Raw genomic sequence first — 25118 nt, forward strand, 5'->3', positions numbered from 1 at the left:
CGCTGAATAAAAATACACTGGCATTTTAACTTAAATAATTTGCAATGGAAATTTAAATAGAAAATCAATCACAAACACAAGATTTTCACCCTCCAAATTCTCATTAACTTTTGATTACGGGGGAAAATTAAGGGCTCGCTTAACAAAGATAATGACACTCAGAGAATAGACAGAAAATACAACACAATAGAACCTAGAATTTTCGGCCCCTGGAAATTTCGACCTTCTAGAAAATTTGGCCCCCAAAAAAATTTTGACCCCTAGAAACCTGGCTTCTCCAAGACCTCCTTTCTCCTAGCCTTGTACAACCCCCTGTGCACTGGAATAAATTCACCCTTCACCTAGGTTGTACGGCACCCCTACACAAGCCTCTAGTTGGAATCTCAGCGTCCTTTCTCCAAACTCTCAGCCCTTCACAATTTTCACATTGGAATCTCCTTGATACACACTTTTCTTTTCCCTTCAGTCTTGAGTCTCTCACTCCCCTTAAGAAAATCTCTCTCTCAATGAAGTCAACGTGTCTTCCTCCTCTCCCTTGGGCTTCTTCTATAATTTCTCATTGAGCTAGATACCTAACCCTCAATCTCCAAAGTAATGGATGGACATGATTAAAGCATAACCCACATAGATCAATAGTAGAGAATAGATCTAACTCACTAAAAGTCTATGTTACTGGATCAGTCCACCCTGGGAAATGGATTCGCGGATCCCCGGATCAAAAACGGTTTTGGATCCGGATTCACTTGGATATGCTAGAAAACAGTTTTTTAACGAGTAAAAATATTTTGGTAATAACTTGACCTGGCAGTTTGCTAGTAGTCGACAATGCATTGCACTCTAACCGGGATAGTTGCTCGCTAGAAGCTCAAACAGTACATGCACGTGCACTGAATAAGACAGCTAAGATGATGCGACTGGTATTAATATCATTGGTTTTGGGATCTACAGACTTGGTAATATGATGCCGAGACTTGGTAGTATGACGCCAATACTGGGATTTTATTTATCAGCGAGGCATATGCAGTTTCGCACATTTGAATTCATGTAGTAACATATAGTTATAATATTAATTTAATTATAAATATGTAATATTTTATTTAGATTAATTTAATTATAACTTTATAAATCTGTTATATTTTATTGACATTAGTTTAGAAATGTTATAAAAGAACTCATCGTGTTTATATGTTTATATTTTAGATATGTTATAGTATTATAATTTAATTATAAATATGCCATATTTTATTTATATTAATTTAATTATACTTTTATAGCTATGCTATATTTTATTTAGCATTAATTTAATTAAAACTTTTTAAATATGTTATACTTTATTTATATTAGTTTAGAAATGTTATAATTTTATAAAGTAATTTTTGTTGTGTATATATATTATAAATTAATTATTCAAAATATAAAAAAATTGTTATTTTATTGTCCTTATATATTATAAATTAAAATTATTTAAAATATATCAAATTTGTTATGTACAAGTTTTAAAATTTGTACATTATATTTTATATTAAACTTTTATATATTATAAGCTTATTATTTAATTCATATAAAGTAATGTGTATTAAATTATTATTATTTATTATTTAAATAGTTTTGTAATATATTAATATTATAATAATTGAATTTTTATAAAATAATTAATGCAACTTTAATTATGAAGTATTGTATGCTTTTTCATGAAATTCATCAACACAATACAACTTGAGTGGGCCTGATAGTTAAGAGCATGTGTTTCCTCCTATGAGGTCACAAGTTCAAAACTAGAGGAGTAGAGTATGTATGCCTGCATAGACTTAGCAGTCAAATTGATGCGCAGAGGTGGGTCCCTTGTCCCACAAACAAGGGGGTCTCATGCACCAATTTGGTGTCTGGCTTGGTCGTGACTTTAAAATTGGATAATAATAATAATAATATAAACTCTATTGTTGTTGATAGGTAGTGATCACAATAAATTTGGACATTAATATCAAAATTTTTATTATAAAAATATATTTATATTAATCGTACTTGCTGTTTCCTTGCCGTATCTGAATCCTGGCTTTTCAAAAATCAAGCAGATCTGGATCCGGATCTGTATCCGAATCCTAATCCATATCTGAATCCTGGTAACTTAGCTAAAAGTAAATTAATTTACTTTTCATTATAAAACCTTAGCCCAATAGATAACATTCATTAATAAATTAATCAATATTCTTTTCCTAAGTTAGACTTAGAAAAGAAATCATAAAAGTCAGTTACTCAACATGATCGAGTACATAAGAGGCTTTTGGGCATCTGTATGCTTCACACTTGCCTATGCAAAAGCACCTGTCCGAACTATCATCATCAACAGATCCTTGGGGTATTTAAATCTAGATATATTCTTGGTCTAAGAATACTTTACCCTCAGGTTTTCAAATTTAAATTACATAGAGATTTTGCAGATCTATTTCTTATTACAGTCATTCGCCTTATTCCAGATTTGCTTCCACAGCCTACCTTAAGTAAAAATAAATATCTTCCAATTGTTATAAAGTGGATTTTCTTACTGGAATAATTTCTTTTGGGTTTTGACCCTAGAGGAATTGAACCCCAATTCAATAGACTTGCAGATCTGAAGATTTAGACCACTAATATTATCATTAATTCGCTTCCCAAGCTTCTCCACCCACAGATCTATTGATCTAGATTGTTTCTATATTTGTGGGTGGTCTCAAAGGGCATTTTACTTGCTGGTTTTGTACATTTCACCTATTTTGCAAGTCTGAAAATTGCAAAACAGCAACGTACTTGTCCTCTTCCAGCAATTTATCCAAAGGTAAAGTAATGAATTCATATTATACTTGGTAAGGCTTTCTATCACTCACTCTTTTGTTGTTATTAGAGTTAAATAATTAAAGGTTTGAGTAAAATTTTGCTCGCTGGTATGCGTTTTTTCTGCAGTTTATTTTCATTTCTAGATCAGTAAATTTGATAATTAACTCCTGCATTCACCTTAGACATCAATATCATGCATTGGTCTACTCATATTGGGTGAAGTTTCTTGTGTATGTTAGGAAATCCTCCCATAGCATTTAGTAGGAGTTGGGCTTAAAGAGGGGATATTTTTGCCGAAATGATAGAGGGCACTTATTCTATGTGGTATCAACTTAGTGCCTTGAGAGGACCTTGCTGGGACCAGTAAATCAGTTGGTAACAAGACCAATCCAGTTTGTACATTTCAGTCTAATCAGGCCTCTTTTCTTCAATACGATAACCTCCCATGAGTCTTATTTGACCCCATATGCCCAATGTACTGTACTTACGCACTTGTAAAACTTTCAACCACCATTTGAACATTCTTCAAAATTCAAATTTGCCTCAAAGTCTAAGAAACTCACACCTTTTGCATCTATAACTAGACAAAACAATCTGCATTACAAATCTGCAATACATCACTTCAGAAATATCATAAAACAGATTCACACTAAGTCCCCAAGTCATCTACCTTCCACTATATTTATTGGGACTTAGTGTGCTTAGGGAATACCGCATGTGGTGATGACAAGACATCATAAAGCGAGAGAAAGCACCACTAAGGTGACAGTGGTGGCCTTCTAAGTTTCTCATGGGGTTCTACTTTATGGGAATTTAAATCATAGGTAAATTACAAGGGATAACAGGCTGAATCCAATCAATATTTTCATGTCCAGTACGTTCTAAGAAAGAACATCTTCTTGTCCATTTTAAGGTTAGGCTTTTCTAGGTCTGAAGGGCAAGCATAGAACCAATTGAGGAAGAACCTATGACCTGTTCGTATTTTATTGCCTCTCTACAATACATGCTTCTTGAGTTTGGAAGCCTTAAAATGGTTTTCAGAGAACTTGCATGCCGAAAACAATGGCATTTCATGGTATTTTGAGTATCCAATATTGGTTTGTTGATGTTAAAAATTTTCAGTGCTAATACAAATGAGAATGCATCGATGTCCCGAATTTTCTTTTGAAAAATTGCATCTTGCTTAAAGACTGGAAAACGTGTGACACATATGAAGGCCTCAGGGATTAGAGATATAAGTGAGAAGGCATGCTAGCAGTTTCTTGTATTAGAAAACACCATGATTAAAAACACAAAATATATAGCTAAAATTTAATAATTAATAATGTCACAAAACTGCAGTGTTATATACTGAAAACGATTTTGATCTTACCAACTAGTTTGATATCTGTGTTTTCTACAAGCCATTGAGCACCATCTTCCATAAAGCCAACAAAACTTGTGTCGAAGTCCCGTTTCCACATAAGACGCCTATGATAAAATCCAAAGATACATAATTAGTCGTTAAGGACCATGACAAGAAGCATCACGATATAACCGAAGGTCTTTGTAAGAAAAGAGCATTTAAAACACAAGCATTCCCAGAAATTTGAAAAACAAATTAGGTATTATCAGCAGAAACCAAAAAATATGTGTAGTATTGAAAGTGTGACCACTACTTGTAGAGCAGACGATGAGAAATCACTATGGTTCAAAAGAAAAATGTATAATAATAGAAATCTGAATCTTGACAGAGATTATAGCCCATGATATGGCCTCTAGGATCACATAAAAATGTACATTGATGCAAACCAAAAGATTTGGGCTAAAATGGATATGGTATCACCAACCTTACCATTAAAAAAAAAAAAGCAATACCAAGAATATAAAGGAGAAACCGCTTACTAACCACAACCGCTGAAGCAGCACAAAGCATATCCACACAAGCAAAAGTGGCTTAAACTTAAGTCTGATCATTATGTACTGAATGTAAACAATCATCTGCAAAATATTATTAATTACCTCCTTGTCTCCTGGAATGGCGACACTAAAAAAGGGAGCCAGGGAGCAGCCAGGCCTAAATGCAATAAAATAAGATTGGAAATGGATGCATTGACTGATACCAAAGCCGAGGCATCTAAAATAAGTGTTCAGATCATTTTTGTGAAGCAAGAACCAACTTTGAGCCACTGAAGTGTATCCATGATCAACAATCCCCAATCAGTCCAACCATAGGCTCTGTCACAATCAATCTCAAGAATTAAGGGGCTGTGGCCTGTTTCTCTTGCCTGCTCTATCGTTGCTTACCAAACAATAATAGTGTTGCAAATATCCCTGATTTCTCCAGATTTTTCAGAGTTTTTCAGTCCAATTTTTGCTTTCTGATATTTTCTCCAATATTTCTGATTAGTTTCTTTCCTGATCCTCAGCAATATATTTCCTGAAACAAGATTTGCAACATTGGTAATAACTGTATCCAAAATGAATCTTATCTACACAAACCCAGTTTGTTCGGGCCAACAATACTGAAAGGCACTTCCGTAATGCGCAAAATAAAAACCTTCGCAATTTTTTTATAGGAAACATTCAACAATGTTATAGGCCACACCATCCATCAATTGTGTCTCTTACAGCATTCTTAGGAATTAATTTAATCTGCCCCTTGTTCAAAACTTCTGGATCTTGCCCTCAGAAAACCATCTCCCACAAAAAGATTTGGCAGATAAATGTATCCTCCAATGTATAGATGTTGAGTCTCCTTGGAAGTCTCCCCTAGTCCACAGGTTGAAGTAGGAAATCCAAAAAACACATTGGCAGGCTTAGAGAGCCCTTCGATTTACATGACATCATTTCGCCCTCCTATTTGTTTAATATGCAAGGATATCTCAATATAAAATGCATATGGGAGAATTGGTGGCAATGTACCAAATGGATTTTGTGGAATTTCTCAGGTAACAGAAGAAGGTGGGATCCCCCTTTCCACCCAATTTGGGTGTGGAGGATTCTAGACAAATGTTCAAACAGAACTCCCTTGATTTCATGCAAAAAGATTGTATAAAAAAGGAACTTTCCTTCGGGGGGATCGTTGGGATTCAGAAAACAGGCTGTGCATTGAGTGGACTGTTGGAATTTGAGTAGCTGTGGTCGGTATTTTCATCTTAAGAAGAAACGGAAAATTTGAATTAATATTTAATGCCTCCTAAATTACTCAAGTCGGCTGGGTCCCTTGAAGGCACCTATTCGACCCCCTTGTGAACTCTATATATTCAAGAGCCCTCCTCATTTGGACATCGAATTACCTCAAGCATTATCTTTGTTCTAGCGAAGGAGGAAGGAGGAGGAGGCCGAAAATCTCAGGGAAGCTTGGCACTTGTTTCTGGTAGCTGTTATGTTCTGTTTTACTGGATGCATTGCTGAAGTTTGAACTCTCTCTCTCATAAGGAAAGATTTCATGGTTTCCCCTTGTGGGTTTTGCCCTAGCCTCAGGCCTAATTTTCTGTCTCTTGTCTCATTGTTTCATGGTTATTTTTACTGCTCTTTCGTGTTTAATGCTTGAAATTTTCTTCTGTATAACTACTTAATGATATTGGATGTTATATGTAATTGACGCTAACTAATCATTGGAAGTAGTTATCTGTTGAAGGAAATTGTTTCTAGTTTCTGTGAGCCCTAGAAATATCAACATGGGATCAGAGCCAAGTTGAAGAGCAGTATTGGAAGACCTGGAAAGCCGAGTTAGCAAGGAGAGAAGATTGTATTTGGTGTCTTGTCTTGGGATCCAGCTGGCTGTGTTGACTAAGGTCTGTTCGTGGCAATACATCATGTGATGAATCTGTGACCTAACAGAGTGCTAAGAATAGGATACAAAGGTTGATTTAGGGCCAAATTGTCTCAAAAGTAGCAAGGGTAATTTCAAAGGGCTGCTCTGTGGGCAGAATTCTGTGATGATTTGTTATGAATAAAATATATTAAATATAAATAATGATAATTGTAATAATGATTAGTTAATTAGTAATTAGGGTTGAAGAGGCATGTCTAAATGGGACATGACTTTCCATGAAGAGGCACCTGCCTAGTATATAAGCAGGCCCCTCACTCTCATTTGTAACATCATTCTTATTCATACATTTTAATATATATTCTTGTATCCTAAATGGAGATCTACATATTCCAAGTCTTCTGGAGTATTTAACTTGAAGAACGAACTTTGTTCGTTCCATTTGGTATCAGAGCAGTTTGATCCTCTAGCTGCTCAACCGCTGCACAAGAGCCTCGTTCTCTAATTCTGGCCTTTGGCTATCGAATTTTCGTCAACCTTGTTGTCGTCATAATCGAAGTGTTTCGCTGTCCAATTTCTGGAGGTTCTTCAATATATCGTGTCATTTGGGCCACTACCATATTGGCTTAACCTTGCCAAAAATTGTGGACCAAACCGAAGGGGCACTACTGTTGTCCAAATCGTTCATGTCGTATGGTCATGACTGTTTAGGTCAAGTCGCTATTTCTTTAAAAATACACTACAATTATATTCTTTGGTTCACAAAAATAGTTACCATATACTTAGTCGAACCATATAAAGGATAAATAAATAAATTATAATAATTGATCTCAAAGTTTTATGAGGTTATAAAGGAGTAAGGTTATTTATTCCTTTTTAATAATTAAAAAACGGAAGAGATTTTAGAAAAAGATTAATTAAAAAGGTTTTTTCTAAAAATAAGGGATTATATATATTTGCAAGTACACACAACATTGAAGTAAAGTAAAGAGGTATTCAACTGTTATTGAGGGTTTATAGCAAGCCAAGTTGAATCAAGGAGAGGATCTATAAAGTTAAAAAAAAAGTGGTTGAAAAATTCAAAAGTATTAAGTTCTTTTAAAAATTAAAAAGGAATAGAGCCACATATTTTTATAACGGTAAAAGGGGTACTTGGAAAAAAAAGGGCGTAAATTCCAATTCAAAATTTTAGAGTTATATTTAAAAAGAGGTTTGAAGGAATAAGTTTTGAAGCTTTAATATAAATAATATAAAAAAGAGGGAAATTAATATAAAATAAATAAATTAAGAAGTGGATCTTTGAAGAAAAAATTAGAAGAAGAAATGGGATGTGTCGAGAAGAAATTCAACGAGATTCTATTAGAGAACGAAGAAGAAAATTTGCACTTAAATGACCTTAACCAAAGGTTATTGGAACAAATTAAAGATCTAAAAGATGAGAAACTTAAAAGTCAAGACATTGAAAATAAGGTTGATGAATCAGAAGCCAAAGAACTCTTCATCTGAGAAACGATAATCAAAGTCTACTCACTCAAATTAAGAAACTTGAGAATGATAAGTAATCATTAAAAAACAAGCTAGAAGAATTACTCACGAAATAAGTATCAAAGTCTTTAGATGTAACAGTCCAAGTCGAAGAAAAGGAAACAAACACAGATCCCATTAATCTCACAATTCAGACAAATCCAAACCCAACTGAAGTAAGGATGTACTCAGAAGTTGCAGTTCAAACAATGAAAAACCCAGGTGAAGATTTTGTAACCAACTCAACGACTGCCACACACAAGATAAGGGAAAGACAAACTCCTTATCTACATCTGAATCACAAGAGCAGACATTCCAATCAGTCTGCATATCTGTATCTCTCAAAACAAAAACAACAAACTTATGTTCAGAAGGATATTGAAGTGCGCACAATTCAGTGCAGTGATAACGATTCATCACAAGTTTCTAGTAATCGAAAGATTCCACAAAACATTAATTTAGGATGGTCAAATCCTTTCTCCGTGTGACAATTTTATATTTCACTCAATGTTGCACGAAGCACCCCCCCCCATTGGTTCCAAGCCCCGAAGCGCGTCCTATATGGAAGCACCTAGGAAGCTTGGCCGGAAGCGCGCTTCCGAATTTTTTGTCGCTTCCTCAAAATTCAGAAGCGTGGTACGGAAGCGCCGAAGCGCACTTCGAAGTTCGTACAGCGCTTTGGGCGTCGGAAGCGTGGCGCTTCAAAAGAGGAAGCGTATGCTTCCCGTACGCTTCCGTACACTTCCGAAAAAGCGTTTAGAAAATCGTTTTTTTTTTTTCAATTTTTTTTTTTTTATTTTAGGTGAGTTTGCTTGTTGGGGGTGGGTCCACCTTGGGTTAGGGTGAGGAATGAAGGCAAAAAAAAATATAAATATAGCAGATGCTCCCTCATGGTAATATTAAATTCTTAAAGTAAAAGTGACATTCTCCTTTATTTTTCATTTTCATCCTTTTACTTAAATTTTTAACATTACCATAAAATGACTCAGGATGTTTGAGAGTGGTTTCAGCCTCATTGGACTTCATATGGAGAAAATAGAATTTCATATCCTATTCAAAATTCAGCAGACTTAACAATTTTTAGGAATTCAGGATCAATGGGATTGTGGCATTTCATTAGATTATATCAAGTATGAAGGTATGCGATTAGCATTTAATCAAGAGCACCAAGCCCTATATGTACCCTAGTGTTGGTGGTGTTAATTGTTGAACTCCTTTGTCACGCGGCACGCCCTTAGCAAAAAATGACCTTTCAATCAAGTCAAAATCATCGATCAAGCATGTTAAGCTTTTTCTACCATATTTTAAGTCTTGAATTAGGTAGTTTGATCAAAATTGGGCAATGTTGACTAATATCCCTAGACAATCGAGGTAGAGGCAAAGGCTAGACAAGAGGAGAAGAATCTAGATTCTAGATGGTTGATGTATCTAAATGGTTGATGCTCGAATAATTAATGATTAATGTACAATGGATGTTATATCTATCTTGATTTATGCAAAAATATGCATGTTTTCATGTCTTCTACAATTAATTTGCTATTTGGGATGTTTGTTTTGAGTATAAATGCAAGAAAATATTAAAATATATATACATCTATAGCAGACGCTTCCGCGGACACTTCACTTCCTAGATTTTTGGAAAATGACGCTTCCATGTCCCCGCTTCCGCTTCGCCCCCACTTCGTGCAACATTGTTTTCACTCCAAGGATCATATCAACTTGTATCAACAAAGATGACAATTTTGAGTCGAGAAGACATCCAAAACAGAAAAATGTTGATTTGGGGTAGCATCGGATGTGCTCTAGCCATTAAAATTGGTGGATAAGCTAAAGCACATGAGATCTCCAAGACCTAGAAATGGTTTGGACAGATTGTACCTGGTTTGGGAGATATTAAAATAATTACTATTTTTAATGGGGTTCCTAAGTCTAAACTTAGGAAAGATAAAATATTAATAGGTATTAATATAAAACTGGGTTAGAAGGTTCCAAAAGTCATGGATCAAGCCAAATCTAATCTTAGCCATTGATTAGGGATTTAATGTCAATCGTTTATGGACCAACGAGAAAAGTATAAGAAGAGGCTTGAGGGTTAGTTGGAGAAGACACTAGAGTGATCAGTTATTCATTTTGCTAGAGCAGGGTTGCTAAGCAAAGTTGAATCAGTGATCGGCAGCGAGGGGCAGTGAGTACGAGGCAGAGAAGCAGAGACAATACTGGGAGACCAGCACAGAAGCAGAGACAACGAGAGCAACGATCAGTCCAGGTTACGCATAGCCCAGCAGAGGCAGCACAGAGCCCAAAGAGACTGCGCCATCCAAGCAGAGGGCAGAGGGAGTGACGCAGAGGCTGCGCAGTGTCTCAGAGGGCTAACACAAAGGGTCCTGGGGCTGACGCAGGTCAGCAAAAGGCTGACGCAGAGACCAGAAGGGCCAGCACTGAGCTCCAATTGTGCTAGAGACGATTTCGTGGGACAGGTTTTCTGAATACCTGTTTCCGGATATAGAGGTATTGCTACCATGTATTTTTCTCTGTCGGGTGAGCCGATTAGGCACCCAATTGTACTCAGAAGACTACATAATAATATAACCCTATGAATAGCTGCACCAGTTTTCCCGCATTGGGTTTTTCCAGGGACATTTGTCCAAAAATAACGGTGTCATTTGTGTGCTTGTTTTCTTTCAAATGATGATATGTAGATGTTGTGACTGTATTGTGTTTATTTCGATATTTAAATGTATTAAATAACTTGTTTGAATTTAAACAAGTAGAAGAAATAAACCAGCAGAATACAGATTAATTTTCTAACGGATAGACTTAGAAAATTCAACATGGTATCAAAGTGTGGTTGCAGATCACAGGAGAGGTGAAGGCATCAGCCGAGTAGAGCATTTGCAGCAGATTCAGCTGTCCTGAGTGACAGAGTTGATCCTTTCAGAAGGCGACAAAGGAGGGAGTGACGCAATGGGACAGCATCATCAGTCTGGGCCAGAGAGAGGCCAGCGCAGAGGCTGAGGGAGGCAGAATCAGGCTCACGCAGAGCCACGCAGAGGCCAGGAGAGCTGATGCAGTTGACTGAGGGAGCCGATTTGTCGATGTCGAGATTGCGCAAAGCCAAGTGGCTCAATCCTTCAGTTGTTGGGGCATAGGAGGTTGTGGGTAGTTTGCATAGCAAAGCTGGTGGGGTACTGTGGTCAGAACAATACCTAACAGGGTAAGACCAAGGTGGAGGGAGTAAGACCAAGGTGGAGGGAGGTAACAGAAGAAGGTGGGATCCCCCTTTCCACCCAATTTGGGTGTGGAGGATTCTAGACAAATGTTCAAACAGAACTCCCTTGATTTCATGCAAAAAGATTGTATAAAAAAGGAACTTTCCTTCGGGGGGACCGTTGGGATTCAGAAAACAGGCTGTGCATTGAGTGGACTGTTGGAATTTGAGTAGCTGTGGTCGGTATTTTCATCTTAAGAAGAAATGGAAAATTTGAATTAATATTTAATGCTTCCTAAATTACTCAAGTCGGCTGGGTCCCTTGAAGGCACCTATTCGACCCCCTTGTGAACTCTATATATTCAAGAGCCCTCCTCATTTGGACATCGAATTACCTCAAGCATTATCTTTGTTCTAGCGAAGGAGGAAGGAGGAGGAGGCCGAAAATCTCAGGGAAGCTTGGCACTTGTTTCTGGTAGCTATTATGTTCTGTTTTACTGGATGCATTGCTGAAGTTTGAACTCTCTCTCTCATAAGGAAAGATTTCATGGTTTCCCCTTGTGGGTTTTGCCCTAGCCTCAGGCCTAATTTTCTGTCTCTTGTCTCATTGTTTCATGGTTATTTTTACTGCTCTTTCGTGTTTAATGCTTGAAATTTTCTTCTGTATAACTACTTAATGATATTGGATGTTATATGTAATTGATGCTAACTAATCATTGGAAGTAGTTATCTGTTGAAGGAAATTGTTTCTAGTTTCTGTGAGCCCTAGAAATATCAACATGGGATCAGAGCCAAGTTGAAGAGCAGTATTGGAAGACCTGGAAAGCCGAGTTAGCAAGGAGAGAAGATTGTATTTGGTGTCTTGTCTTGGGATCCAGCTGGCTGTGTTGACTAAGGTCTGTTCGTGGCAATACATCATGTGATGAATCTGTGACCTAACAGAGTACTAAGAATAGGATACAAAGGTTGATTTTGGGCCAAATTGTCTCAAAAGTAGCAAGGGTAATTTCAAAGGGCTGCTCTGTGGGCAGAATTCTGTGATGATTTGTTATGAATAAAATATATTAAATATAAATAATGATAATTGTAATAATGATTAGTTAATTAGTAATTAGGGTTGAAGAGGCATGTCTAAACGGGACATGACTTTCCATGACGAGGCACCTGCCTAGTATATAAGCAGGCCCCTCACTCTCATTTGTAACGTCATTCTTATTCATACATTTTAATATATATTCTTGTATCCTAAATGGAGATCTACATATTCCAAGTCTCCTGGAGTATTTAACTTGAAGAGCGAACTTTGTTCGTTCCATTTGGTATCAGAGCAGTTTGATCCTCTAGCTGCTCAACCGCTGCACAAGAGCCTCGTTCTCTAATTCTGGCCTTTGGCTATCGAATTTTAGTCAACCTTGTTGTCGTCATAATCGAAGTGTTTCGCTGTCCAATTTCTGGAGGTTCTTCAATATATCGTGTCATTTGGGCCACTACCATATTGGCTTAACCTTGCCAAAAATTGTGGACCAGACCGAAGGGGCACTACTGTCGTCCAAATCGTTCATGTCATATGGTCATGACTGTTTAGGTCAAGTCGCTATTTCTTTAAAAATACACTACAATTATATTCTTTGGTTCACAAAAATAGTTACCATATACTTAGTTGAACCATATAAAGGATAAATAAATAAATTATAATAATTGATCTCAAAGTTTTATGAGGTCATAAAGGAGTAAGGTTATTTATTCCTTTTTAATAATTAAAAAACGGAAGAGATTTTAGAAAAAGATTAATGGAAAGGTTTTTTCTAAAAATAAGGGATTATATATATTTGCAAGTACACACAACATTGAAGTAAAGTAAAGAGGTATTAAACTGTTATTGAGGGTTTATAGCAAGCCAAGTTGAATCAAGGAGAGGATCTAGAAAGTTTTAAAAAAAAAGTGGTTGAAAAATTCAAAAGTATTAAGTTCTTTTAAAAATTAAAAAGGAATAGAGCCACATATTTTTATAACGGTAAAAGGGGTACTTGGAAAAAAAAGGGCATAAATTCCAATTCAAAATTTTAGAGTTATATTTAAAAAGAGGTTTGAAGGAATAAGTTTTGAAGCTTTAATATAAATAATATAAAAAAGAGGGAAATTAATATAAAATAAATAAATTAAGAAGTGGATCTTTGAAGAAAAAATTAGAAGAAATGGGATGTGTCGAGAAGAAATTCAACGAGATTCTATTAGAGAACGAAGAAGAAAATTTGCACTTAAATGACCTTAACCAAAGGTTATTGGAACAAATTAAAGATCTAAAAGATGAGAAACTTAAAAGTCAAGACATTGAAAATAAGGTTGATGAATCAGAAGCCAAAGAACTCTTACATCTGAGAAACCATAATCAAAGTCTACTCACTCAAATTAAGAAACTTGAGGATGATAAGTAATCATTAAAAAACAAGTTAGAAGAATTACTCACGAAATAAGTATCAAAGTCTTTAGATGTAACAATCCAAGTCGAAGAAAAGGAAACAAACACAGATCCCATTAATCTCACAATTCAGACAAATCCAAACCCAACTGAAGTAAGGATGTACTCAGAAGTTGCAGTTCAAACAATGAAAAACCCAGGTGAAGATTTTGTAACCAACTCAACGACTGCCACACACAAGATAAGGGAAAGACAAACTCCTTATTTACATCTGAATCACAAGAGCAGACATTCCAATCAGTCTGCATATCTGTATCTCTCAAAACAAAAACAACAAACTTATGTTCAGAAGGATATTGAAGTGCGCACAATTCAGTGCAGTGATAAAGATTCATCACAAGTTTCTAGTAATCGAAAGATTCCACAAAACATTAATTTAGGATGGTCAAATCCTTTCTCCATGTGACAATTTTATATTTCACTCAATGTTGCACGAAGCACCCCCCCCATTGGTTCCAAGCCCCGAAGCGCGTCCTATATGGAAGCGCCTAGGAAGCTTGGCCGGAAGCGCGCTTCCGAATTTTTTGCCGCTTCCTCAAAATTCAGAAGCGTGGTACGGAAGCGCCGAAGCGCACTTCGAAGTTCGTACAGCGCTTTGGGCGTCGGAAGCGTGGCGCTTCAAAAGAGGAAGGGTATGCTTCCCGTACGCTTCCGTACACTTCTGAAAAAGCGTTTAGAAAATCGTTTTTTTTTTCAATTTTTTTTTTTTTATTTTAGGTGAGTTTGCTTGTTGGGGGTGGGTCCACCTTGGGTTAGGGTGAGGAATGAAGGCAAAAAAAAATATAAATATAGCAGATGCTCCCTCATGGTAATATTAAATTCTTAAAGTAAAAGTGACATTCTCCTTTATTTTTCATTTTCATCCTTTTACTTAAATTTTTAACATTACCATAAAATGACTCAGGATGTTTGAGAGTGGTTTCAGCCTCATTGGACTTCATATGGAGAAAATAGAATTTCATATCCTATTCAAAATTCAGCAGACTTAACAGTTTTTAGGAATTCAGGATCAATGGGATTGTGGCATTTCATTAGATTATATCAAGTATGAAGGTATGCGATTAGCATTTAATCAAGAGCACCAAGCCCTATATGTACCCTAGTGTTGGTGGTGTAAATTGTTGAACTCCTTTGTCACGCGGCACGCCCTTAGCAAAAAATGACCTTTCAATCAAGTCAAAATCATCGATCAAGCATGTTAAGCTTTTTCTACCATATTTTAAGTCTTGAATTAGGTAGTTTGATCAAAATTGGGCAATGTTGACTAATATCTCTAGACAATCGAGGTAGAGGCAAAGGCTAGACAAGAGGAGAAGAATCTAGATTCTAGATGGTTGATGTATCTAAATGGTTGATGCTCGAATAATTAATGATTAATGTACAATGGATGTTATATCTATCTTGATTTATGCAAAAATATGCATGTTTTCATGTCTTCTACAATTAATTTGCTATTTGGGATGTTTGTTTTGAGTATAAATGCAAGAAAATATTAAAATATATATACATCTATAGCAGACGCTTCCGCGGACACTTCACTTCCTAGATTTTTGGAAAATGCCGCTTCCACGTCCCCGCTTCCAAAAAACGCTTCCGCTTCGCCCCCACTTCGTGCAACATTGATTTCACTCCAAGGATCATATCAACTTGTATCAACAAAGATGACAATTCGGAGTCGAGAAGACATCCAAAACAGAAAAATGTTGATTTGGGGTAGCATCGGATGTGCTCTAGCCATGAAAATTGGTGGATAAGCTAAAGCACATGAGATCTCCAAGACCTAGAAATGGTTTGGACAGATTGTACCTGGTTTGGGAGATATTAAAATAATTACTATTTTTAATGGGGTTCCTAAGTCTAAACTTAGGAAAGATAAAATATTAATAGGTATTAATATAAAACTGGGTTAGAAGGTTCCAAAAGTCATGGATCAAGCCAAATCTAATCTTAGCCATTGATTAGGGATTTAATGTCAATCGTTTATGGACCAACGAGAAAAGTATAAGAAGAGCCTTGAGGGTTAGTTGGAGAAGACACTAGAGTGATCAGTTATTCATTTTGCTAGAGCAGGGTTGCTAAGCAAAGTTGAATCAGTGATCGGCAGCGAGGGGCAGTGAGTACGAGGCAGAGAAGCAGAGACAATACTGGGAGACCAACACAGAAGCAGAGACAACGAGAGCAACGATCAGTCCAGGTTACGCATAGCCCAGCAGAGGCAACACAGAGCCCAAAGAGACTGCGCCATCCAAGCAGAGGGCAGAGGGAGTGACGCAGAGGTTGCACGGTGTCTCAGAGGGCTAACGCAAAGGGTCCTGGGGCTGACGCAGGTCAGCAAAAGGCTGACGCAGAGACCAAAAGGGCCAGCACTGAGCTCCAATTGTGCCAGAGACGGTTTCGTGGGACAGGTTTTCTGAATACCTGTTTCCGGATATAGAGGTATTGCTACCATGTATTTTTCTTTGTCGGGTGAGCCGATTAGGCACCCAATTGTACTCAGAAGACTACATAATAATATAACCCTATGAATAGCTGCACCAGTTTTCCCGCATTGGGTTTTTCCAGGGACATTTGTCCAAAAATAACGGTGTCATTTGTGTGCTTGTTTTCTTTCAAATGATGATATGTAGATGTTGTGACTGTATTGTGTTTATTTCGATATTTAAATGTATTAAATAACTTGTTTGAATTTAAACAAGTAGAAGAAATAAACCAGCAGAATACAGATTAATTTTCTAACGAATAGACTTAGAAAATTCAACATGGTATCAAAGTGTGGTTGCAGATCACAGGAGAAGTGAAGGCATCAGCCGAGTAGAGCATTTGCAGCAGATTCAGCTGTCCTGACTCCTGAGTGACAGAGTTGATCCTTTCAGAAGGCAACAAAGGAGGGAGTGACGCAATGGGACAGCATCATCAGTCTGGGCCAGAGAGAGGCCAGCGCAGAGGCTGAGGGAGGCAGAATCAGGCTCACGCAGAGCCACGCAGAGGCCAGGAGAGCTGATGCAGTTGACTGAGGGAGCCGATTTGTCGATGTCGAGATTGCGCAAAGCCAAGTGGCTCAATCCTTCAGTTGTTGGGGCATAGGAGGTTGTGGGTAGTTTGCATAGCAAAGCTGGTGGGGTACTGTGGTCAGGACTCAGAACAATACCTAACAGGGTAAGACCAAGGTGGAGGGAGTTGCTGCCGAGGCGGATTTCAAGCCAAGGAATCCGGATCAGTGTTGTAGTTGCACAGACGATCGAAGAGGGGCAACTTGACGTTGGCAAAAGGATTTCCAAGAGGGAAATCAGGACTCAGAGGGAGTCCAGAAGAGAACTTCTAGACGGGAAGTAGAGAGACTCAGCAGGAGTCGAACAGAGGACTTCCAAGAGGGAAGTAGAGAGACTCAGAGGAGTCGACAGAAAAACAACGATATGGCCGTGAATGGGCTAAGAGATCAAGACAGCCTGGACGGAGCGTCCAACTTTGTGGTCTGGAAGGCTAGGATCTTGTCCATTCTAGATAGACATCACATCAAGGGCTTCGTCTCAACAGTGATAGCTATCCCATTTGACCCGGTAGCTAATGAAAGGTACGAGGAGGCAATGGCTAAGGCTAAGTGCATCATTCTTGATGGGGTCAAGGATCATGTGGTACCACATATTGCCAAGAAGGAAATGACAAAGGAGATGTGGGACGCCTTGAAGACATTATACCAATGTACTTCCGTGCAGAGGAAGATGCTCCTAGAGAATCAGCTAAAGGCATACCAGTTGCAGAAGGGAGAGCAGATAGATGTTATCCTCGGTCGGTTGAAGGAGATCCGTGACCAACTAACTTCCATAGGGACCATGCCAGATGAGGAATTAATGGTGAGGACCGCACTTAACGCAGTTTCCGAGGATTGGGAGGTATTTGTCTAGAGCATACTGGGCAGGATGAGTCTTCCAAATTGGGAAAAACTATGGGTGACTCTTCATCAAGAAGAGATCAGACAGTTAACCAAGGCGGGGAGTAGCGGCAAAGGGGTCAGGATCAAGAAAGAGGAAGAAGAGGATGCGGCTCTAGCATCTGCGGGAAAGCAGGAAAAGAGGAAGAATAAGGACCTCTCCAAGGTCAAGTGCTTCCATTGTGGGGGGGTCATTTTGTGAACCAGTGTCCAAGGAAGAAGAGTAAGGGAGAGGTCTCTAACTCGAAGGTAGCGCCAGCAAAGACGGAGAAAGAAGTCAAGGAGGATGACGATTGTGCCATGAGTGCTCATGTGCCACTTGAGAAGAAGTGGGGAGACATCGAGCTGTAGTCAGGAAGGCTACAAGTGATGAAGGGCAGGATCCTTGAGGTACCCAACCTCTTGGATTATACCCTACTACGGGAGACCCAAAGAGGAGTAGAAGGACTGGCAAATGTCGGTAGAGACGGATGCGGATGGAGCGGCAGAGAGTGCTACAGTGCAGGAGTCTCGGGACAACGCGAGGCTAGCAGGCTGCAACAGTGCGAGAGGCACGGGAGTGTTGCACCAGTGCAGGATGGCACAGAGAGGTGTGCAACGGTGCGAGATGCAGGGAGTTGTTGCAACAGCGCAGAGGTCAGTAGAGGGAGCACTTGTTAGCGGCAGAGGGAGCTTTAGCATCGAGAGTGTTTCTAGCCTGACAGGGATGTCAGTAGTTGGGTGGATCAGTTACTTACTTCTCAGTAACTAAGTTGCAGTGCAGTAGCAGTATGCAGTAGCACGATGTAGCATGATGAGAGGGGATCCAATGCAGATGCAGTGTTGGGAGGATGGACCAGCAGCAGCACGGATGTAGAGGGAGCTGTCGTAAGGATGCAACAGTGGCAGTGGCAGGGCCATGGGTAGTAGTACAGGATGCAGCAGTGCAAAGGATGTTGGGTGGGGAGGCCTAGCATCAAAACAGGGACCGGTGCCGGATAATCAGTGTGATACTCTGTGTGGAGTATTACTAGAGCACAATGCTCGCTAAGAGGGAGTGTTGATTTGGGGTAGCATCAGATGTGCTCTAGCCATGGAAATTGGTCAAGAGGCTAAAACACATGAGATCTCCAAGACCTAGAAATGGTTTGGACAGATTGTACCCGGTTTGGGAGATATTAAAATAATTAATATTTTTAATGGAGTTCTTAAGTCTAAACTTGGGAAAAATAAAATATTAATGGGTATTAATATAAAATTGGGTTAGAAGATTCTAAAAGTCATGGATCAAGCCAAATCTAATCTTATCCGTTGATTAGAGATTTAATCTCAGTCGTTGATGGACCAACGAAAAAAGTATAAGAAGAGGCTTGAGGGTCAGTTGGAAAAGACACCAAAGTGATCAGTCATTCATTTTGCTAGAGCGGGGTTGCTAAGCAATGTTGAATTAGTGATCAACAATGAGGGGCAGTGAGTACGTGGAAGAGAGGCAGGGACAATTGTAATATTCCTAATTAGCCATGGCTAATTGGAATATTCGATTTTGCTCAATTTTGCCTTCTATAGTTATTTGTAAATAAAAAGGTGAGGAAAAAGGGACATAACTCACTTTTAGAATAAAAGCCACTTCCTAGTAGCACAACGTTGTGACTTAAAGGGGAGCCAAGGGGGCCAAAGGACCACGCAGATATGGGGCCCACGCAGACACTTGGAGGGACTACGCAGATGGGAAAAGGAACAAGTGGCAAGAGGAGATTACGTTGGAGGAGGTGAGCCTTGGGTTTGAGAGAGGCCATTGCTATAAAGGAGAGAGGAGCCTCCTCATTTTGGCATTAGATTATGTGCAATAGAGCTGATCACTTCAACTTAGAGCACGCTGGCTGTTTAGCTAGTCTACAGCACTGTTTAGTGCATTGGGTGTCTCCGTTCGGAGATCTCACCCTTAGCCCTGGGGGACTTCGAATGCCTGCTTGGGCAAGGTATTTCCATCAGTATTTTTGCAATAGTTCCATTAGCATTTTGGCAGGAGGATTGAACATCTTAGTTAGCTGCGCAGTCTTGAAAGGGATGATGCAGTTCTTTTTGGGAGCAGTTCTGGGTTGAGGTTTTGCAGGGGGATTTGTGCTAGGAGGTTGAGCAGGGGACCAGCCCTTGCATATTGGAGGATTTTGGCTGAGTTTCAGGTAGAGTCGTGGAGGGTTGATTTCAGTGGCAGCGCAGAGCCTTGAGTGATTGCGTGGGTCCTCAAGGGGGTGATTTTCGGGGTTCGGCCATTTCAGAAAAGCTTCCTGGGTTTTTCTGGGTTTCTTGAGCTGAGTCCGATTCCAGAGTTTCAGCATTTTCTAAGGAGGGGAACAGCCCCAAATCCTCATTTGATTTATAGCAACACCAGCAGCACAACAGTTCTCCAATAGCTTGGACGCAGTTCAGAGAGAGGCAATTCCTTTGCTATTCTGAGTGTATTTCTTCACTTGCCTTGTGCAAGTCGAGGTGCCATCTTTCTGATCACCTCCTGTACTCATTCTATTACTCAGTATAATAAAATGGCTTAGCATTTCTCTCTGCATTTCTTGAGTATCTGCTTATGGTTATATTGTTATATGTTGCATCACTGTTATTTTCTTTTCCCGGCTACTATACCACTTGTGTGTTTTCTCCTATACTCTTAGACAGAGTCTGGAAAAGGCCAAGTAGCCTCCAGATCTCATCCTCTTTTCAGAGGCAACATATCTGGTAAATGCCCTCCCAGTCCATCTCTGGTTAGAGTTTGCTTGTGTTTGAGAGATATTCTTGATTAGGGATATTACAGTGGTATCAGAGCATAGATCTAGATCAGCCCGTGGAGCTAGCAATCTATGACACCGGAGGAAAAACCCTACATCTGTTAAAGAGGTAGGAGATATAGAGACACTGGGCATAGCTTGGAGAACACCTACGGAGAGGGAGACTGTGTTCCGGTGGTGGACGCAGAACAGGAGGAGCCTGTGGGGGACGTAGAATAGAAGAAGCCTATAGTGGACGCAGAGTAGGAGGATCCGATGGCAAATGAGGACGGGAGGAGATTTGCGGACATGCTCCTCAAATCAGTGCAAGATCTGTCGAGGCAGATTGAGGTGATGGGGCAGAGATTCACAGCAGTGGAGGCTAGACAGCGTGAGAACCCACGGGTTTTCCACGTTGGTGAGGGATCGGGTACATCTCACCATTTTCCAGAGCAGGGTGCCACTCAGCATGATATTACTCCGTAGATGGCCTCACATGCCCCTACACGCTCTACCATGCCCACTTTCCTAGGAGCAGACACGGGGGCCGGAGCCCAGCAGGAGGCAGAGCCCAGTCATATGGGCGATTATTTTGCAGAGTACCAGGCCTATGGGCAGGAGTTCAGGGATGCTCTTTCATTCAGAGATTTTGTTCAGCTCCAGCGGGATAGTAGACCCCGCGACCATCATAGAGGACACCGGCATTATCACGATGGAGACACCCACCGCATAGTTAGTAGATTACAATTGCCTACGTTTGATGGTTCATCAAACAGTTCGGCAAGGTCTTCGGTGGAGAAGCTGGACATCTATTTCTAGCTTAACCAGATGTCGAAGGCAGAGGCCATCAAGGCGGCGATATTACATTTGGATGGTGAGGCCTAGGATTGGTGGTTCCATGGGATGGTTACACTCGGGCATTCCTCAGTGACGACATATGCCGAGTTCACTAGGAGATTGATGGAGAGGTTTGACTAGAGGGATCCGGAACAGCACTTTGTTGAGCTGACGAGGCTCAAACAGACAGGGAGCCCAGAGACCTACATTGCGGACTTTTTGAAGGTTTCAGTGATGGTGCTAGATCTATCCACGACACGGAGGATCTACATGTATGTTGAGGGGTTAGCAGAGCCACTTCGGGGTCTAGTCTGATCCGCTAAACCAACCACACTTCAAGATGCTATTAGCAGGACCCGGGACTTACAGGATGTCTTACCCAGCACCCGGACACCTTACCCCCAGTGACAGGCTTTTCAACCTACGGGGAAGGATGTGAGGATTCCGCCTCTGAAGGGGAATCCAGGACGAGTACAGATTGACGATGATGCCAGGAGGGAGTTGAAGAAGAAGCGGTTGTGCTTCACCTGTCAGGAGCCGTGGGCACCAAGACATAGATGTGCTGCTGGCAAAGCACATTTTATTGAGGTCTTCTCCGAGAGCAGCGGGGAAGAGGATGACGACGATGATGTGGAGGCAGGAGATAGTCAAGCCGTGCAGGGTCTCTTGCCGCCTCCACCACCAACATCGGGTGGAGCAACTTTTGCACCTACCGGAGGAGCCCTTGCAGCATTGCGAGGACTTCCCAAGTATTTGACACTGCGCATACGGGGGACAGTATGTGGCCAGCGAGTATCAGTTTTGGTAGACAGTGGGGCCACCCACAACTTCATCGATGCCCAGATGGTCGAGCGGAGAGGTATACCAACAGAGAGCTTCAATGGATTTTCAGTTTTGGTCCCAGGAGATCAGCCCATGGTGTGTGCTCGTTATGTTCCAGAGTTATCAGTTACGATGGGCACCTACAGATTGATTGACCACTTCTTCATGGTCAATATTCCGAACACCAACATAGTACTGGGTGTTCAGTGGCTCATCGCTCTAAGGAAGGTCACTACAGATTGGAAGGCCCTAGAGATGGAGTGGGATGATGAGAAGACAGGGAGGCACGAGAAGATACGGGAACAGCACGCATACCCGCCTCACACTGTTTCAGCTCATCGGATGGAGGCAATCTTCCGAAAGGGGGACGTAGAGTGGGCAGTGGAGCTACGTGCATTAGAGACAGGGACTACAGGGCAGGCAGTGCACCCGGAGATACAGTCCATCCTTGACCGGTATGCCACAGTATTTGGGGAGATTCTACCAGGACAGCCACCGGACCGGGGGTTTGAGCACACCATCGAGCTTGAGCAGGGCATACAGGCAATGATTACTACCCCTTATAAGCATCCCAAGGCCTACCGGGATGAGATTGAGCGGGCCATTCAGGAGTTGTTGGCTCTTGGGCACATCCCGCCGCGCATGAGTCATTTTGCTTCTTCCGTGGTGTTGGTGAAGAAGAAGGACAACACATTGAGGATGTGCATTGACTACAGGGCCCTGAACAAGAAGACACTGAAGAACAGGTACCCCATACCCAGGATCGATGAGTTGATGGATGAATTGAAGGGAGCACAGTTCTTCTCAAAGATTGATTTGAGATCTGGGTACCATCAGATTTGTGTGAGGGAACAGGACATTCCCAAAACCGCCTTCAGGTGTCACTATGGGCACTTTGAGTTTTTGGTGATGCCCTTCGGGCTAACCCAGTGTTGCAGGAAGCGCCCCCCCCCCCCCCGGATCCTAGGCCGGAATCGCGTCCCGTACGGAAGCGTTCCGGAAGCGCCCAAGGAAGCGCGATTCCAACTTTTCCGAAGCGCGATTCCTAATTTTTTATGCGCTTCCTGGTTTTTGAGAAGCGTGGGCCCCGAAGCGCGCTTCGGATGGCGCTTCGGGCCTCCGGAAGCGCCACGCTTCGGGCCCGGAAGTGTACGCTTCACGAGCGCTTCCGAAAAAACCGCGCGGGCTAAGGAAAGACACTTCATTTTTTTTAATTTTTTTTTAAAGTTAACTTAACTTAGCAATGAGGGGGTGGGTTAGGGTGAGTTTAGGGTGAGGAATGAAAAGCATAAAGCTCCCATTCATTCCTCATTTTCTCACTTTGAGTTTATGAGAGTTGGAGAAGAGAAGAGAGGAGAGGAGAAGTTAAGAGAGGAAAGGAGAGGAGAAGATAGGAGAGCTTGGAGGAGTGAAGAAGGAGGAGCTTGGAGCAAGAGCTTGGAGGACTTCATCTACAAGAGCTAAAGAGGTAAGTTCAAACCCCAAACTCCCTTGTTTTTTTGAAAAAAAATTTGTATTTTTCTCCTCCCTCTCCTACTCTTTCCCATTGTTTCTACTTGCTCCTTTATTTACAGGTTGTCCACCACCTATATCCATATTCCAAGATGGTGTTCTTTTGGCTTCTATGTATCATTCCACTCTTGGTTTTAATGATGGCAAGGGTGAGGAATAGAAGGGAAGAGGAAGGGGATGAACTTGGTCCTAATAGTAGTGACCCAATGTATGATGAGGAGGAAGGGTTTGAAGAGGAAGGGGATGAACTTGAAGGGGACACTGAAGCACAAGATGGGAAAGGTACATCAACACCCTTGTGGAACTATGTGACCAAACTTGATGGGGGAAAGGGTGGTGGATCTTACAAATTTGTGTGCCCTCATGGTTGTCATGGAGGAAAACCATATTGTGGTTCATATACCCGTCTAAGGAGGCATCTTTGTGGGGTGCTGGACAGTGATGAAAAAAGGGTTTTGTGGGGGTACAAATTTGCCCAAACATTTCAACTGAAGAAAGAAGAAAATACATCCAAATAGAGATGGCTGCACAACAGAAAAACAAGAAACAAAAAACTCATTCTGATTCAAGTGCAACCTCTAAATTTGGTAGTTGCCCATCTCCTCATGGTACTTCTGCAACCTCTGGAGGTAGAAGAACAATAGGGGATTTCCTTAATGTTGCTGGGAGGGATGATGTGGATGGAAAGATAGTCCGTTTTCTTTGTGCTTGCGGTGTACCATTCAATGTGCTTCACTCTCCCTATTGGCATGACATGGTAAAGGCCATCAATGAAGCCCCAAAAGGATACAAGGCCCCCAACTATGAGAAAGCTAGAACAGTGTTATTAGAAAGAGAAAAAGCTAAGGTTCAAAGAGCTTTGACACGTTTTACACATGAGTGGGTGGATTCTGGGGTATCCATTGTATCAGATGGGTGGACAAATATTAGAAACCAACATTTGATAAATGTTCTTGGTGTTTCTTCTAGTGGTGCAGTATTTATTGCATGTCATGACTCCTCCTCCATCAGTGCAACTGCACAAAACATTACAGATCTCCTATTGAAATCAATCAAATATGTTGGTCCGAATAATGTGGTTCAAGTGATCACAGATAATGCAGCAAATTGTAAGGCAGCAGGAAAAATTATTGAGCGTACTCATCCACACATCTTTTGGTCTGGGTGCCTGGTTCACACATTGAACCTTTTGATGCATGATATTGTGAAACACAAAGATTGTGGGTGGATTGCTGAGGTTTACAGGAAAGGGAAGCAGCTCATTAAATTCATCACAGGGCATACAAGGGTAAACTACTTCTATGGCACTTACTCCAAGTTGCAATTGCTTAAAATTGCAAAGACAAGATTTGCTAGTTATTACCTCACCTTTAGGCGGCTAGTGAGGGTGAGACAAGCTTTAACTAATCTGGTGTGTGCTGAAACATGGGATGAAATTAACACTGACACAGATGGTGCTAATGCAGTCAAGGACACTGTTCTTGACAGTTACTTTTGGT

At 40.5% G+C, this 25118-nt stretch overlaps 1 protein-coding gene across 1 annotated transcript in view; it reads right to left on the reverse strand.

The window, feature by feature from the left end:
* The window catches only part of LOC149222445 (cyclase-like protein 3), a 378438-nt gene that overhangs the window by 128056 nt on the left and 225264 nt on the right, over positions 1 to 25118 (reverse strand). Inside the window, exon 4 of the mRNA XM_089385449.1 lies at positions 4184 to 4281. Within this exon, the coding sequence (XP_089241575.1) occupies positions 4184 to 4281 (98 nt within the window). The remainder of the gene's footprint in view (positions 1 to 4183; positions 4282 to 25118) is intronic.

The sequence above is a fragment of the Pinus tabuliformis genome, chromosome Q, assembly GCF_031772625.1.
Source record: "Pinus tabuliformis cultivar Carrire ecotype Pingquan chromosome Q, CPIR1, whole genome shotgun sequence".
Lineage (NCBI taxonomy): Eukaryota > Viridiplantae > Streptophyta > Pinopsida > Pinales > Pinaceae > Pinus > Pinus tabuliformis.